The 13,015-nt window shown below is 42.7% G+C and overlaps 1 protein-coding gene across 7 annotated transcripts in view; it reads right to left on the minus strand.

Moving 5' to 3' along the window:
• Ptprz1 (protein tyrosine phosphatase receptor type Z1) overlaps nucleotides 1-12,239 on the minus strand; it is a 188,655-nt gene extending 176,416 nt beyond the window's left edge. For 4 of the 7 annotated variants that reach the window (XM_028872993.2, XM_037203492.1, XM_037203493.1 and 1 more), the window contains exon 1: nucleotides 11,860-12,238. In XM_028872993.2, coding sequence (XP_028728826.1) covers nucleotides 11,860-11,917 — 58 coding nt within the window. In that variant the 5' untranslated portion in view covers nucleotides 11,918-12,238. Of the gene's footprint in view, nucleotides 1-11,859 lie in introns of all 7 variants that reach the window. The other 3 variants (XM_028872997.2, XM_028872995.2, XM_028872992.2) reach the window with 1 other exon arrangement.
• Nucleotides 12,240-13,015: the final 776 nt, after the last annotated feature.

Below are 13,015 nucleotides of genomic sequence, written 5' to 3' on the forward strand. Positions count from 1 at the left end.
TCTCAAATCCATAAAGATCTGCCTGCCACAGAAAAGACAGAGGACACGTGGAGGCTTATGTTATGAAATGAAACAGTAAACTGTCTTGTTCAAAAGGGTTCATACTCAGGTGACTTTTAAAAAGTGTTTCCACATTTTTATTTTATCTTTCTTTTTCTGACCCTATTTCACCAGGCTGTATTTTGTATCTATAACGAAATTTCCCCCTCAAAGAAGGAAAATATTGATTCAAGCCCCAGTGTAGAGCTGAGCACACAGTCACTCCAGTGAGCACCTGCTGAGCAGAGTGTCATTTATCTACCTGGGCCCAGCTCCTGTGGAGAGAGAGGACAGCACTGACTCAGGGCACAGGGAGCAATGGACATCCTTCTTGTCCTCCTTCATCTTGTGTCCAGGAAAAAGTCAGTCTCAGAAATGTCAAAGCGAGAGCTGGAGAGATAGGTCAGCTGTGGAGAGTGCTTGCTGCTCTTTCACAGGACCCAAGTTCGGTTCCGAGCTCCCATCTCAGGCAGCTCACAACTGCCTATAACTCTTCCCAGCTCCAAGGAATCTTATACCATCATCTGGTTTCCATAGGCATGGAATATATTCCACCATATAAGAGGCATGATTTCACACAGACACACATGTATACATATAAGTAAAAATAATAACAATAAATCTTTTTAAAAAATCAACATGTGTGTTAGAATTAATCTGAATAGTTTTCACAAAAGAGATACTGTTCTAATATGTAAAATAAAGGTATTTCCATTTTGAGCAACAAGAAACATACATATGTATGTTTGTGCCTAGTCATATAAACATGCATTTATAAATCCTCATTAATTTATGCTTGAGTGTAAATGTCTATATAACCATATATTTATAACATACTGGCATAACTGTGTATATATTAATATTATGTACCACTTCCCTATTATGAAAGTCATCAGATAAAAACTGACCACAACTGAACATATCTTATATGCAGTCAATCATTTTTGATAGACTTTAACCTTGCAATCAAATCCTATATGGCACAATATACTATATTTTTAATTACATATGGAAAATTGTGCTTACATTTCCATTACATATGAAAAAATAGACATATATTGGTTTTGTTGCTATTTTCTTCCTTTCCTAAGCTACACGATTTCACAGTTTACTACTTCATGTATCATAAATTTATCTTAAAGAGACATATAGTAAGTAATAAAATTCTATTGTTTTATTCGTTAATTAACAACACATCAACCTTGATGTGCAAGTGTGAAGACTTGAGTTTGAATTTCCAGAATCTATGTAAAGGGTGGACATGATAACATATCTGTAACCCTAGAGTTCCTACAGCAAGATAGGAACAAGAGAATTCCCAGAAGCTTGTGGACCAGCCAGACTGGATCATGCAGCAGCAAATAACAACAAAAAGAATTAACTCTTAAACAAAGTGGATGACAAGGAATGCTACCCTAGGTTGTTCTTTGACCTCACACATTCCATGGCAACCACACACCACACACCATACACACCATATACACAGTAAGGGTCTCTCTCTCTTTCCTCCTCCTCTCTCATTTATCCCTCTTTTCCTCTCACTCTTTTTCTCTCTCTCCTCTCTCCATCTCCCTCATAAAAATAAACTTCAAAGCAAAATCAGGGAAGACTATTCCATCAACTGTTTTTAATGTGAAGCCCTCATTGTGAGCAATTTCCAGAGACACTAGCTTAGGAGAGATGGCTAGGATATACTTCAATTCATATGAACTCATGGATAATTAAGAAAGCTTTTGTACCAGCAACCTACTGGCTGCAAATATAAGAGTGTGTGTGCTCACTGTGAAAAGGACACAAACATGGGTGTTCAAAGTCAATAAAGTGAACAGTGTCGAGGTGGGTGCTACAGACGAACCTGATGCTACCAATCTGCTCAGATCCTTTCACCCTGAAAAAGGCGTTTGTTTTGGTAAATTTCTGCCTATGATCTCTACAAGCAGTACCACTTTCTCTGATTGCTGCCCAAGTCACTGAGTTAATCAGTTTGAAGGAATGCCTCCCTTCAATGCCTGGGGCTCATTTTAGCAGGCTTGGTTTGACTGAATCAATACTTAAGCTCACCCTGCCACCCTCCCTTTGTTTCCAAATCATCAGCTCTTTTAGAACTGTGTGTGCTTGCTGCCTATACTTTTCCTTCTTGGATATTTCTCTGACTCTCTTTTGTTCCTTGCTACATCTTCACCTTCCCAGGTTGGACGCTCCCTCCAGGATCACAAATATCTTGTTCTTATACAGTAGGATCACATCCCATCAAATACTGTTTATACTTAAATCAAGTGATGTATCCAAAAGTGCTTGCGAGGTTTTAAAAAGTCACTCCTGAGGATAGTATGGCGCTATCACCCTCCTCACACTCCCAATCAGCAAGCAAATCTTTGAAGTCACAGCATTGAAACAGCCTGATTCCCTATCTTACTCTGCTTCCATTGCCCTCCTCTGATACCCGTATTGCCCCATAATCTAGAGATCTAGACAGGGGCAGTGGGTCAGTGGGGTGTTTGCAGCACCAGCATGAGGACCTAGATCCCCAACATCCACATAAAAGTCGGGTGTGGGGTGGAGACAGATGGGGTCTCTGGGATTTGATGGTCAACGAGTATATCCAAAATGGCAAGTTCTAGGTTCAGTGAGAAACCCTGCCTCAAAACATAAAGTGGAAAAGTGACTGGAGAAAACACGCTAACATCAACCTCTGGTTTCCACACGTGCCCACAAAGGCAAGCATACCCATCTACAAATAACTCCCCTCTTTCTCTCATTCTTGCCCTGTCTGTCTATCTATCTATCTATCTATCTATCTATCTATCTATCTATCTATCTATCTATCTATCTCCCCTTCTCTCTTATAAACACATAGAAATACAGTAGTAATAGTAAAAATTTTTTAAATCTAAGTTTTAAAAATACAGATTTTCTCAAACAATTTTACTACTGTTCAAAACCTTGCAGTCATATTCCATTATGTCAGTTCCAAAATTTCAAGCAGCTATTGGACATCTTCCTCACTATTTGAGAATTTTGATTACTGTGCATCCATTCTGATTGTTTTCTCTCTCCAAATACCAAATTTTGACTCTCCTCTATGCGTCTGTGGATGTCTTTGTTAGCCCGTATGCCTGCCTTTTGTCCCCATAGTGACCATGCAAGTCTTCCTATCCATCCTCTCTGCATGGTCTAAAACCACCCGTCTTCCCAGATGTGTATTAAAGCTACATATATCCCCACCCAATCCATCTGCAAAGTCTTCTCTGCTAGGGAGCTCCTTTTATACATTGTGAGGTTTTAATGAACCAGTAGGTATATATCCTCTCTAGAGGAATATTTATCTCAAAGAAGATTCTCAATCAAGATCCACAGCACCAATTTGTGCTTATGTTATCATTTACTGAGTATTAGAGTATTGAAGAGCTAAGCTGGCCATTAGAGAAAGTCCATCATTAGCTTTAAAGTGGATGTTATTAAAGGCTTTTCAAACACAATAAAGTCCAAATAGCCAGGACATGATAAATAATTGATATTTTCTTTATAAGTCTTATCATCCATAATTTATACATTGATAATTTTTAGCTTAGGAACAGCATAAAATAGATGAAGATAGATGAGAAATATAGCTAAATCTTTTATTAACTTAATTAGTAGAAAACACTAACTAGTTCTACTGAAAATTTCATGAAGAAAACAGGACTAGGTACCACCAAGAATATGAATCCTTGACAAATGGAAAGATAATATATGCTTGGGTCTGGATAAATGACACTTGAATCTCTTATCTCTGAAGCTGGTTCATTTCTCTTCCCAGCTGCTGATAGACTTGAACCTTTGGATGGACGCCAAGACTCTTGCCCCCCTGAAGTCCGGCTCTCGGACTCTGAGGTCAGCCACTGTATTCCATGCTCCTCTTCTAGGGTTACTCTGAAACTGAAACTACCTTAAGAAGAGGAAAGAAGGATGGGACATTTTCCAAGGCCTTTGTCCCATGGAGCTGGCTTTGTTTTAGCAAAGCATAAAACCTGCCAGTGTCTCCACCTGAAGGAAAATAAACTAAGATTAGTAGTATCATGAGGTTGGCCTAGATCTGTGGTTTTCAAACCCTGACTGTGCCCTCCAATCACCTGAAGTGTTTTAAGAAAACTTCCATACTTGATCACAGCACTAAGACCCTACAATATGCTTAACTAGAAGTTATTTGTGTGCATTAGTTAGCCTTGAGTACTATAACAAAATACTAAAGACTGAGTGGCTGAAACAACAGGCATTTGTTTCTTTCAGGTTTTGAGGCTAGAAAGTCCAACATCAAGGGGTCAAGAGATTTGATCCCGATGAAAGCTCTCTGTGGATTTCACATGGCTGGCTTCTTCCTGTGTTTGTATGGGATGGAAAAAGACACAGCTCTTGTCTCTTCTCTCTAAGGCATGAATTTCTTTTGTGACAGCTTGAACCTCATGACCTGTTTACCCTTCAGAAGTCTCATCTCTAAGTACTACCGTCCTGACAGGGGTTCGACATGAATTTGGAGGGGAAGCACACAATCATACCCGGTGAGTCTAAAGTGTGGCCAGGATTGAGAACTCAGGACCCTGGTCAAAGTCTATGAATACTTTTGCAAGGAAAAAATGTGAGGGTGACAGCCTATGTGTCCCTCAACACCAGGCGATGGCTCCTGTGAGCAGATCTCGATTTGTACAGCTCTGTCGAACAAATGACACCTTTACATGTTCTAGGCAAGAAAACATGTAGATGAAAGTGGATGACAATTTAGTTACAGAAATCAGTCTTAAACAGGTGATGCTGTGACTGAAAACCATGAGAACATCAGGAAGGTTATTTATATCTGTCCAGCATTTCAAAGTATGTGATCAGGATTTGGGTAGGAACCATGAAATCTGCTTTAAAAGGTCATTTTTTAAAATTGTAATTTTTCCATTTATTCCTACTCAAGATATAGAGTTAATTAGTTCTAAAAAGGTCTTACTAGACTAAGACCCATGCTTAGAGGAAAGCAGAGAGAGACAGATGGAATGATTCTCTGAGAGTGAAAATCTACCTGTAACCTAGTTACTCTTATAAATAAATACTTTAATCCAACCTATTCCTTTACAGTTCATGAATAAATTATCCTTTCCAAAAATATAAAGAATGTATTTTATGAAATTTATGCCTTATGGACAAGCACACAAAAAGACTCACACTTATTGAATCAGATCAGCAAATTCACATCAACCAAGACCCTGGATAATTTAGTTTACTTTAATATCTGTGAGCAAATATCAGAAGAAATAAAAGACAATCAAGCCTATTTTAACCACAGGAATTTTGAACAGAAGCATCTGCTAACCCATCCTTTTAAAATTATGCTAATGACCATGCCTCCCAAATTCTATTAACAAAGTAAAAATATGTTTACTAATGGCATGAAATACCATCAATCTCCTCCCTATCCAACTCTTCATCAAGATGGAGAGGAAATGTGCCAAGTTTATTTTATTATTTAAATCCATGCTGAAAGGAAGTCAAGATAAAAGAGGAAATAACATCAAAAGAAAAGTAAAGAGAGAGGGAGGGGGATATTGAGAAGAATATCAGGAAAATAGCATAATAAAGGAGCAAATCTCCTTAACTTCTGCTCTGGACCTATGTGACAATATTTCACCTGTCCCAAATCCCACCCATTTAAATTCAGCTCCTTTAAAAAAAAAAACATACTGCCCATATGCTGTATGTAGGGATACACTATGCCCTGCACTTCATCTCTATGGTTAATAAGAAAATGATAGAGGAACTCTAAGAAATATCTATCTTGAGAATGCCACAATACTTCCCATCTTTTTCATTGTTGCTGTTGTTTTGTTTTCAGACCTGTCTTGGGCCATCAACCTCTCATGGTCATTTTGATGGGATTTATCCAATACCGTGGCTTTGGTCTGATGGAAAGCAGTCTCTGGGGAGAAAATCTTTCATTTCTTATTACTGACCACCCTACACCCCCTTATCGTCTCCTCTCTAACACATGAGCAGCACACATACAGAGAGAAGCACATTCACCCTGAACTCTGGGACATATCCAGGTCCACTTACGTCAACTTACCAACAATTAAGTGCTCACTTATGACTAACACAGCAACTGTCCGTGCAATATCAAACACAGGCACTTTACTTTTTATGCATAGACAGTGTCTGGATCTAGGTGATCCTTAAAAGTATATTTGAGAGAATCACTGAAAATGAGGGTCTGGTGCCAGAACAGGCATTAATGGTGAACAGGTCAATGTAATGCTGAACAAAGTCTTGACCTAGAAACGGAATCAAAAGGAAGACCAACAGAAATTGGCTGATCTCAATAACAGGAAGGTAACCCTAAGGCCTTGAGCATGAAGGACTTACTAGGCACGTCCTCTCGGTGCCAAGTCTAAGAAGCTATGAAGAATACAACACAGTCTTTGCCCTTGAAGAGCTGGTCCAGTGGAGAAGACAGACAGATATACTGCCGGCAAATACAGTATGTGGTAAAAACAAATCATGGAAAACGTAGTGTGAGACTGATCGTTCACACATAAATCACCCGTTGTAGACCCCAGTTTAAAAGGCCACAAAGTGGCTGCTAACCCTTCTTTACCTATTACACATAACTGCCATCACGTATCAGGATCTTTGTAAAGTTGACATAATACAGACCAGAAATAACCACCATGCATCAATAGTTCAAATAATTTTAATGACTTTAGAATTCCTTTTTAGTGAAGTTGATAACTTCTAATGAGGACAATCAATTATGCTTTCTATGATTTTTTTTAATTTTTGTCTTAAAACAGTGTTGTTCTGTGAATCTTCTTTATATGTGTATGCAGGTACACATATGCACATGTGTATGCGCATATTCAGAGGTCAAAGGATAACCTTAGGCATCATTCCTCAGGTGCTGCCCACTTTTGTTTGAGGCAGGGTCTCTCATTGGCCTAAAGCTTTACCTAGAAGGCTGGACAGTTCAAGCAGTAGGCTCCAGGGGCATACCCGTCTCCACCTCTCATCTCATCACCACTGGAATTGCAACCACAAACATCACATATGACTTTTATATGGTCTCTGAAGGTCTGAATTCAGGTCCTCATGCTTACAAGTCAGGGACTTTACCATCTGCACCATCATCTCCCAGTCAGTAGATTTTCTGAGTGATGGAAATGCGTCCAAACTGCCCTTTGTTGTTGTCACATATACAGATGAGTAGTGTGAGATACAAAGTAGTGTGAGATACAAAACAGTGTGAGATACAAAGAAGTGAGTGATTTCATTTTGATAGATATGATATTAAGCAGCATAATTTTAAAAGCAAAGTATTTTAGGGATGTGCAATAGCATAAGATATTTCTCTTGATGCCTAATGCATGTTATACATATATCAGAAGAATTGTAGATATAGATAAAAATTGGTTTCCATTACACAAGGCATGCATCAAGACTCCAAATAATTTTAATGACTTTAGATACAGGCATATATGTATATTACTGAAATTGGCTCTCACCATTAGCATTACTGAGTGAGTGGAAGCATTTTAAAATATTTGAGAGCTAACACATTTAACACATTCACAGATTGTTGGAAAAGACAGTTACTCTCAACTGGTTGTCAATGGAGAGTCATAAAAGTTAGAACTGGGATTTTTTTTTGGGGGGGGTTATTTATTCACTTATTAGCTCTTGTTGGTTTCAGACAGTTTTCACTCTAAATTCACAGCAATCCCCCAGCCTCAGCCTCTCAAGTGCTAGTATTATAGGAATAAACCATCAGGAATAGTTTAAAATGAGATTTAAAGGTCTTCAGTATGGGGTTGAATCAGAACGTGTGGGTGGAGGGCACACTACTGCTTCAGCACCCCTGGGTTCTTAGTGTGCAGCAGATAACAGCAAAGAAATTGAAACAGTAGTCTAGGTGGGGCCACCTTCCTTACAGGACAGGATGGGTTTGTCACAATTTTCAAGATTACGTTGAGGCATAGGAGTTATTGTTACCTAAAAATGATAGGCTGCCCTTAAATTTTAGAAAGGGAAATAAATACAACATGGGAATGTACAAGAAAAGTCCCCAAGGGCATTTGCAAGAAAGAAAATTGAAATGCTACATCCCATCCCGGGACTCAAGTCTGTAAATTCTCAACAAGAACAGACATTCTCAGAGTGAACACAGAGAGAGTCATCAAGGCGTGGTAATGCATACCTCTTCTATCAGAGCTTAGAATTTGGAGGCAGGAAGATCAGGAGATCAAGGCCATCCTTGGCTACATAGAGTTTTTAAGGTCAGCCTGCTACATGAGACTCTGTCTAAAACAAAACAAAACAAACAAAACAACAAGAACAAAACCCACAGAAAAGGAAGTGTCTGGTTTGGAAGAGACAAAGACTAATTCGGCTGTGTGATGCCGGGAAAGTCATTTGACCTCTCTGTGTCTGTGTTTCCTCGTCTGTAATTCTTATTAGATGGGGGAGGAGGAAATGAGAAGGAAAGGTTCATGGGGACGGTACCAGCTGAACGCCAGAGTCAGTGGCAAATGGATCTAAAGACAAAACTCATCTCCACCACGCCCTTCCCTCAGGTGCTGGGGTCTTGGCTGATGGAGCCCTTTCCAGACACAATCTGAGAAATTAGCAAACGGGTATTCAAATTGAGTTCCCAAGACAGACCCACTTAGACAGACCTTCCTGAAGTGTGAGAAGTGGAGAAACATTTCATGTTTCCAGGAAAAAATTAAGTGTTTACCAGAAGCAAAATTCTCACAACATACAATTTTAAGCAAGATCCTTTATTTCTAGTGTAGAAATAATTCATTGATAAGGTAACCTCTCCTGCAAACTTCTGTCTTGAGAACAGCCTTGCTCTGGAGAGAGAGAGAGAGAGAGAGAGAGAGAGAGAGAGAGAGAGAGAGAGAGAGAGATCCCAAGTACAGGAACGTATTACCATGTTAACCAAATGTAATAAGTTTCCTAAATGGTGAAATTGGAGTCAGAACTCAAGTAGCCCCCTGGCACCACACCCAGAAAAACTGAAGTTGTAATTGCTGCAGGGCCTTAGGTATGACTCATTTTTAATGTGGCCCCCACAGCAGTGAGGCATGACTAGGAACTTCAGAGTCACATCCATTACCTATTTAACAAGAGTGTGTAAGCATGAGGATTTGCTGTACCTCGCAGCTCTATAACTTGCTTAATTCAAAGATCATGAGGTCTCATAAATGAAAAAAAAGTGATTCCTTAACAGCTCTTCAAACCCCTCGGTTTCCTCTATGACTCATAGTCCTACCTTCTTATGGGAAAGTCAAATGGCTTGGGTCAAACCATCAGGACACCCAAGACACAGAAAGTGATACAGCCCTGATCACAGAGATGTTCTTAACTGTAAACAGTGAGTACCTCAGTGAATTCTACAATGTGCTCCTGGATAACGGTAAGAATGGTGGTCTAATTATATCAGAACTGTCAGCCTGCATCACGAACCCTCAGTCAGTCCTCAGACCTTTTATTGAGCACATTTTATGTGGCATGGTACCTGGACGGCTCCAGAGACACTGAAGATGAGGAATATGGGGGGAGGGTGCATTAAAGAGAAGGCTGAGTTTTTCATTTGTAGATAATGTGCATCAGTTTTCCACAATATGCCACCCAAAGGTCAATATACCCATCCCATTCTCCACTGTCCCCAGGTCAGCTTATTGGTAGTAATGTAAATGGCTGCTTTAAAATGGTGAGGGATACAAACATAGTCATCTCATAGTGGTAGTCATCACAAAGAAAGAAAGAAAGAAGTCATATTTCAGTTCCAATGAATAGGCTTAGATCTGATGCCATTGCATGAGCTTGTAACAGTCTGAAACAATGGATTCAGTTCTTTCCCCTTATGCCTTCTATCTTCAAATGCATGTGTCCAATAAGACAAAATCTAGGCAACCCTAAGCAGGCTACAGATAATGCCTTATTGAGGAGAAATAAAAATCAACTTTGCAAATGTGTGATTTGCATATAATGGGATCCAGCTCAGTCACAAAAACCAATGAGTGCTTGTACAGTGCTTATACGAGCAAACCTTGAAAGGATTCTTTCTGCTAAGTGAATGAAGCCGGGCATAAAAAGCTGCATGTTTCATGATTTTGTTCAGATGAAATGTTCAGAGCAAGCAGATCGATAGACACAGAAAGCTGATCAGTGGGATGGGAAATGTTAGTTAATGAGCAAGGAGGGCTTATTACATGCTCTGAGGTCACACAACTCTGACTATACTAAATGCCACCAAACCTTACACTTCAGACAGATAAATTGTGTAGCAACTGACTTTGTTTTTCTTAATTCAAACCATTCCTAACCTAGTCTTGGGCATGTTTTTGCTGAAGAGCAGAACAGTATTGTAATTTGCTTCCCTAATACTGTGAGAGCTCCTTAAACAATAATTTAAGTATCAAGAGGAGCTGGCTTTGTTGTTAAAATGTCTACTGACTGGAATGTGGAAATGTAAATTCAACAGGTGTGGATTGGAAGAGTGAGTACTTCCAGTGGTGTTGGGGGCGGGGTGGGGGGGGGGCGGGGGCGGGGTAGATCTTCCCGACTCCACACTTAACTGCAAGCCTGCAGACAGACAAGGCCAGGAGGGTGGGTCTCCTGCTGTCATACAGGTCAGCTGTGGGCAAGACATCCAGCACACCAGCCCTGAGCACTTTCACCAGGCCTTACGAATTGAAGTTAGGTGAATAAACTGAGTTACAGGCAATCGCCACCATGGTGGCGACAGAATTCTCATCAGCCAGAAGTAGAAAAAGACTTTTGTTTACAAAGGCCGGGGCTCCAAGAGCAGCACCACCCACTGGATGGAAATGCACGTTGAATATATCCTTTATTATAAACAATCTAAAATTCTAAAAGGAGGGTTACAGGACTGATGGGAACTAAACAGTCACGCTCACGAATCTAGGTACATATTCTAATTTTTTAGGTTAATGGCTGCAAATAGTCCTTTAATCCCCATGAAGGCGGCTTTCAGTAACAAAATTTAAAACATACACATTTACATTCTTTTTCTTTCTGGAAACCTAAGCCTGCACCCCCACCCCCACTACCACGACCCCCACCCCAGGTAATCCAAACTGTTGATCGCAGAGAGCAACGTCCATTTAACGTATATGGCGTAGAGGGCTATGAGAATGAGCTGGGTCCCCAGCAAGCGCAGCAACAGCAGCAGCAGCAGCAGCAGCTCTTCTCTCCAGAAGCTGGGGCAGAATGCTCACAGGGATTTGACTGAAACTTTTTTTTTGTAAATGGCTGCCTGGACTTGAACGTGACTAAATTCAAAGTCCTAGAACCACAGAAAAGTCAGGTCGGTGCTTGTTCGGCTCAGTACCTTTCAGGCGAGTGCGTGTAATGCAAGACAGACACGTGTACTTTCCGTTCAAGTCCACTGTACCCGCAGCATAAAAATGAACATTTAGGTCGCAGCCCCTTGCCACCGCTGTATTGTATTTCCAGTCACTGACTCATCCTCTTAATGTAGGGCTACAAGGCTGTTTCCACAGTTTGCAACATGGAGAAGAGAGCGCGCGCCAGAGGGGACCCTGACCCGGCGGCCCCCGGGGGTCCAGGTGTTCTGACCACGCGAGCCTCAGTATGGGGACCCGGCAGGTGGCAGCGGGGCAGTTGAGGGGACGGGAGCGCAGTCGGCGCGGGTGACATCTGGGGGTCCAGGATAACTCTTCCTGGGTGCCGCGGACTATTCTGAAATCCTCCCCCCAAGCCGTATCCCAGAGACCGAGCCCCGCGCGACCGCCCCGCGGAGGTCCCATCACTTACCCAGGCGACACACGCACAGTAGCTGGACGCACGCGAGGAAGCGCTGCAGGATTCGCATCTCCAGCCGGGTCCGCGGCCCCTCGCCGGCCGCCGGGGTGCAGCTTAGGGTGCAGAGGGTGGGGACACTGAGGCAGGGGACGCCGGTGACAGAGAGAGAGGGGGGAGAGAGAGAGAAAGAGAGACAGACAGACAAACAGAGAGACAGAGACAGAACTAGAGAGGAGAGAGAGAGAGAGGAGAGGAGAGGCGAATGCGGGGCTAGGCGGCGCGTGGGCGCAGGAGCCGAGCCCGGGCCAGGCGCGGGGCTTCGGGCCGGACGCTGTCCCCTGCCTGCCTGCGCGGGCTGCGGCGGCCGGGATCTGAGCGCTCGCAGCCAGCGGCGCGGGAGTGCGGGAACGCGCTCGGGGCTGGGCACGCGCAGCGCGGGGGCGGGGGCGCAGGAGCGCGGGCGGGCGGGCGGGCGGGGGCCGGGGTCGCGCAGCGGCAGGAGAGGGGCGTGGCGGATCCCAGCCTGTCCTCCCCGCGCCCCTCCCCCGCCCGCGGCTGGAGGTGGAGTGGAACCCGCTGGGGCTTAGAAGCCTCGCGGAGAGAAAGCTCTCTTCATTAAGACTCCTTCACGCCCTAGGAAGATACAAGAGGAGGCTGGGTCGTCATTGTCCCGCACAGCTTGGGGCTGACCTTTGGGCTTCACCCCTGGGAAAGTCTTTCATTTGGTTATTGTCGTCTCTGCAGTTGCCAAGTGGGTCCTATCAGGAAGGGGTGAGAGAGCCTGGGTAAACTGCGTTCTCCTCCCCCCTCCCCTCCTTTCCATTTTCCAAGTAAGCAAAGTAGTTCCAGCCCCCATTACCACTAGGGCAGTTAACTCCAATCATCTCCAGTCCTGTTGTGACCATTTGGTCTGGGCTGACCCTTCCCTAGACCCCAATTACTCTGTCGTGCTGTGCACGGCTGCGGGGAACTCTCAACACTGCTGTGGTCTCGCTGGATAGAACTTCCCAAGTGCCTCTTTGCAAAGGGTCCTCCTGCAGGAAGATTTTTTTAATTGCTTGATTGAAGAGTGCACAAAAGAAACATAATACACACCCTGTGCTTCCTCGGAGATGGGCATGTCATGCTCTCCATACGAGCTTGTTTCTATGGAGGTGTTTGTTTTTTG

The sequence above is a fragment of the Peromyscus leucopus genome, chromosome 3, assembly GCF_004664715.2.
Source record: "Peromyscus leucopus breed LL Stock chromosome 3, UCI_PerLeu_2.1, whole genome shotgun sequence".
NCBI lineage: Eukaryota > Metazoa > Chordata > Mammalia > Rodentia > Cricetidae > Peromyscus > Peromyscus leucopus.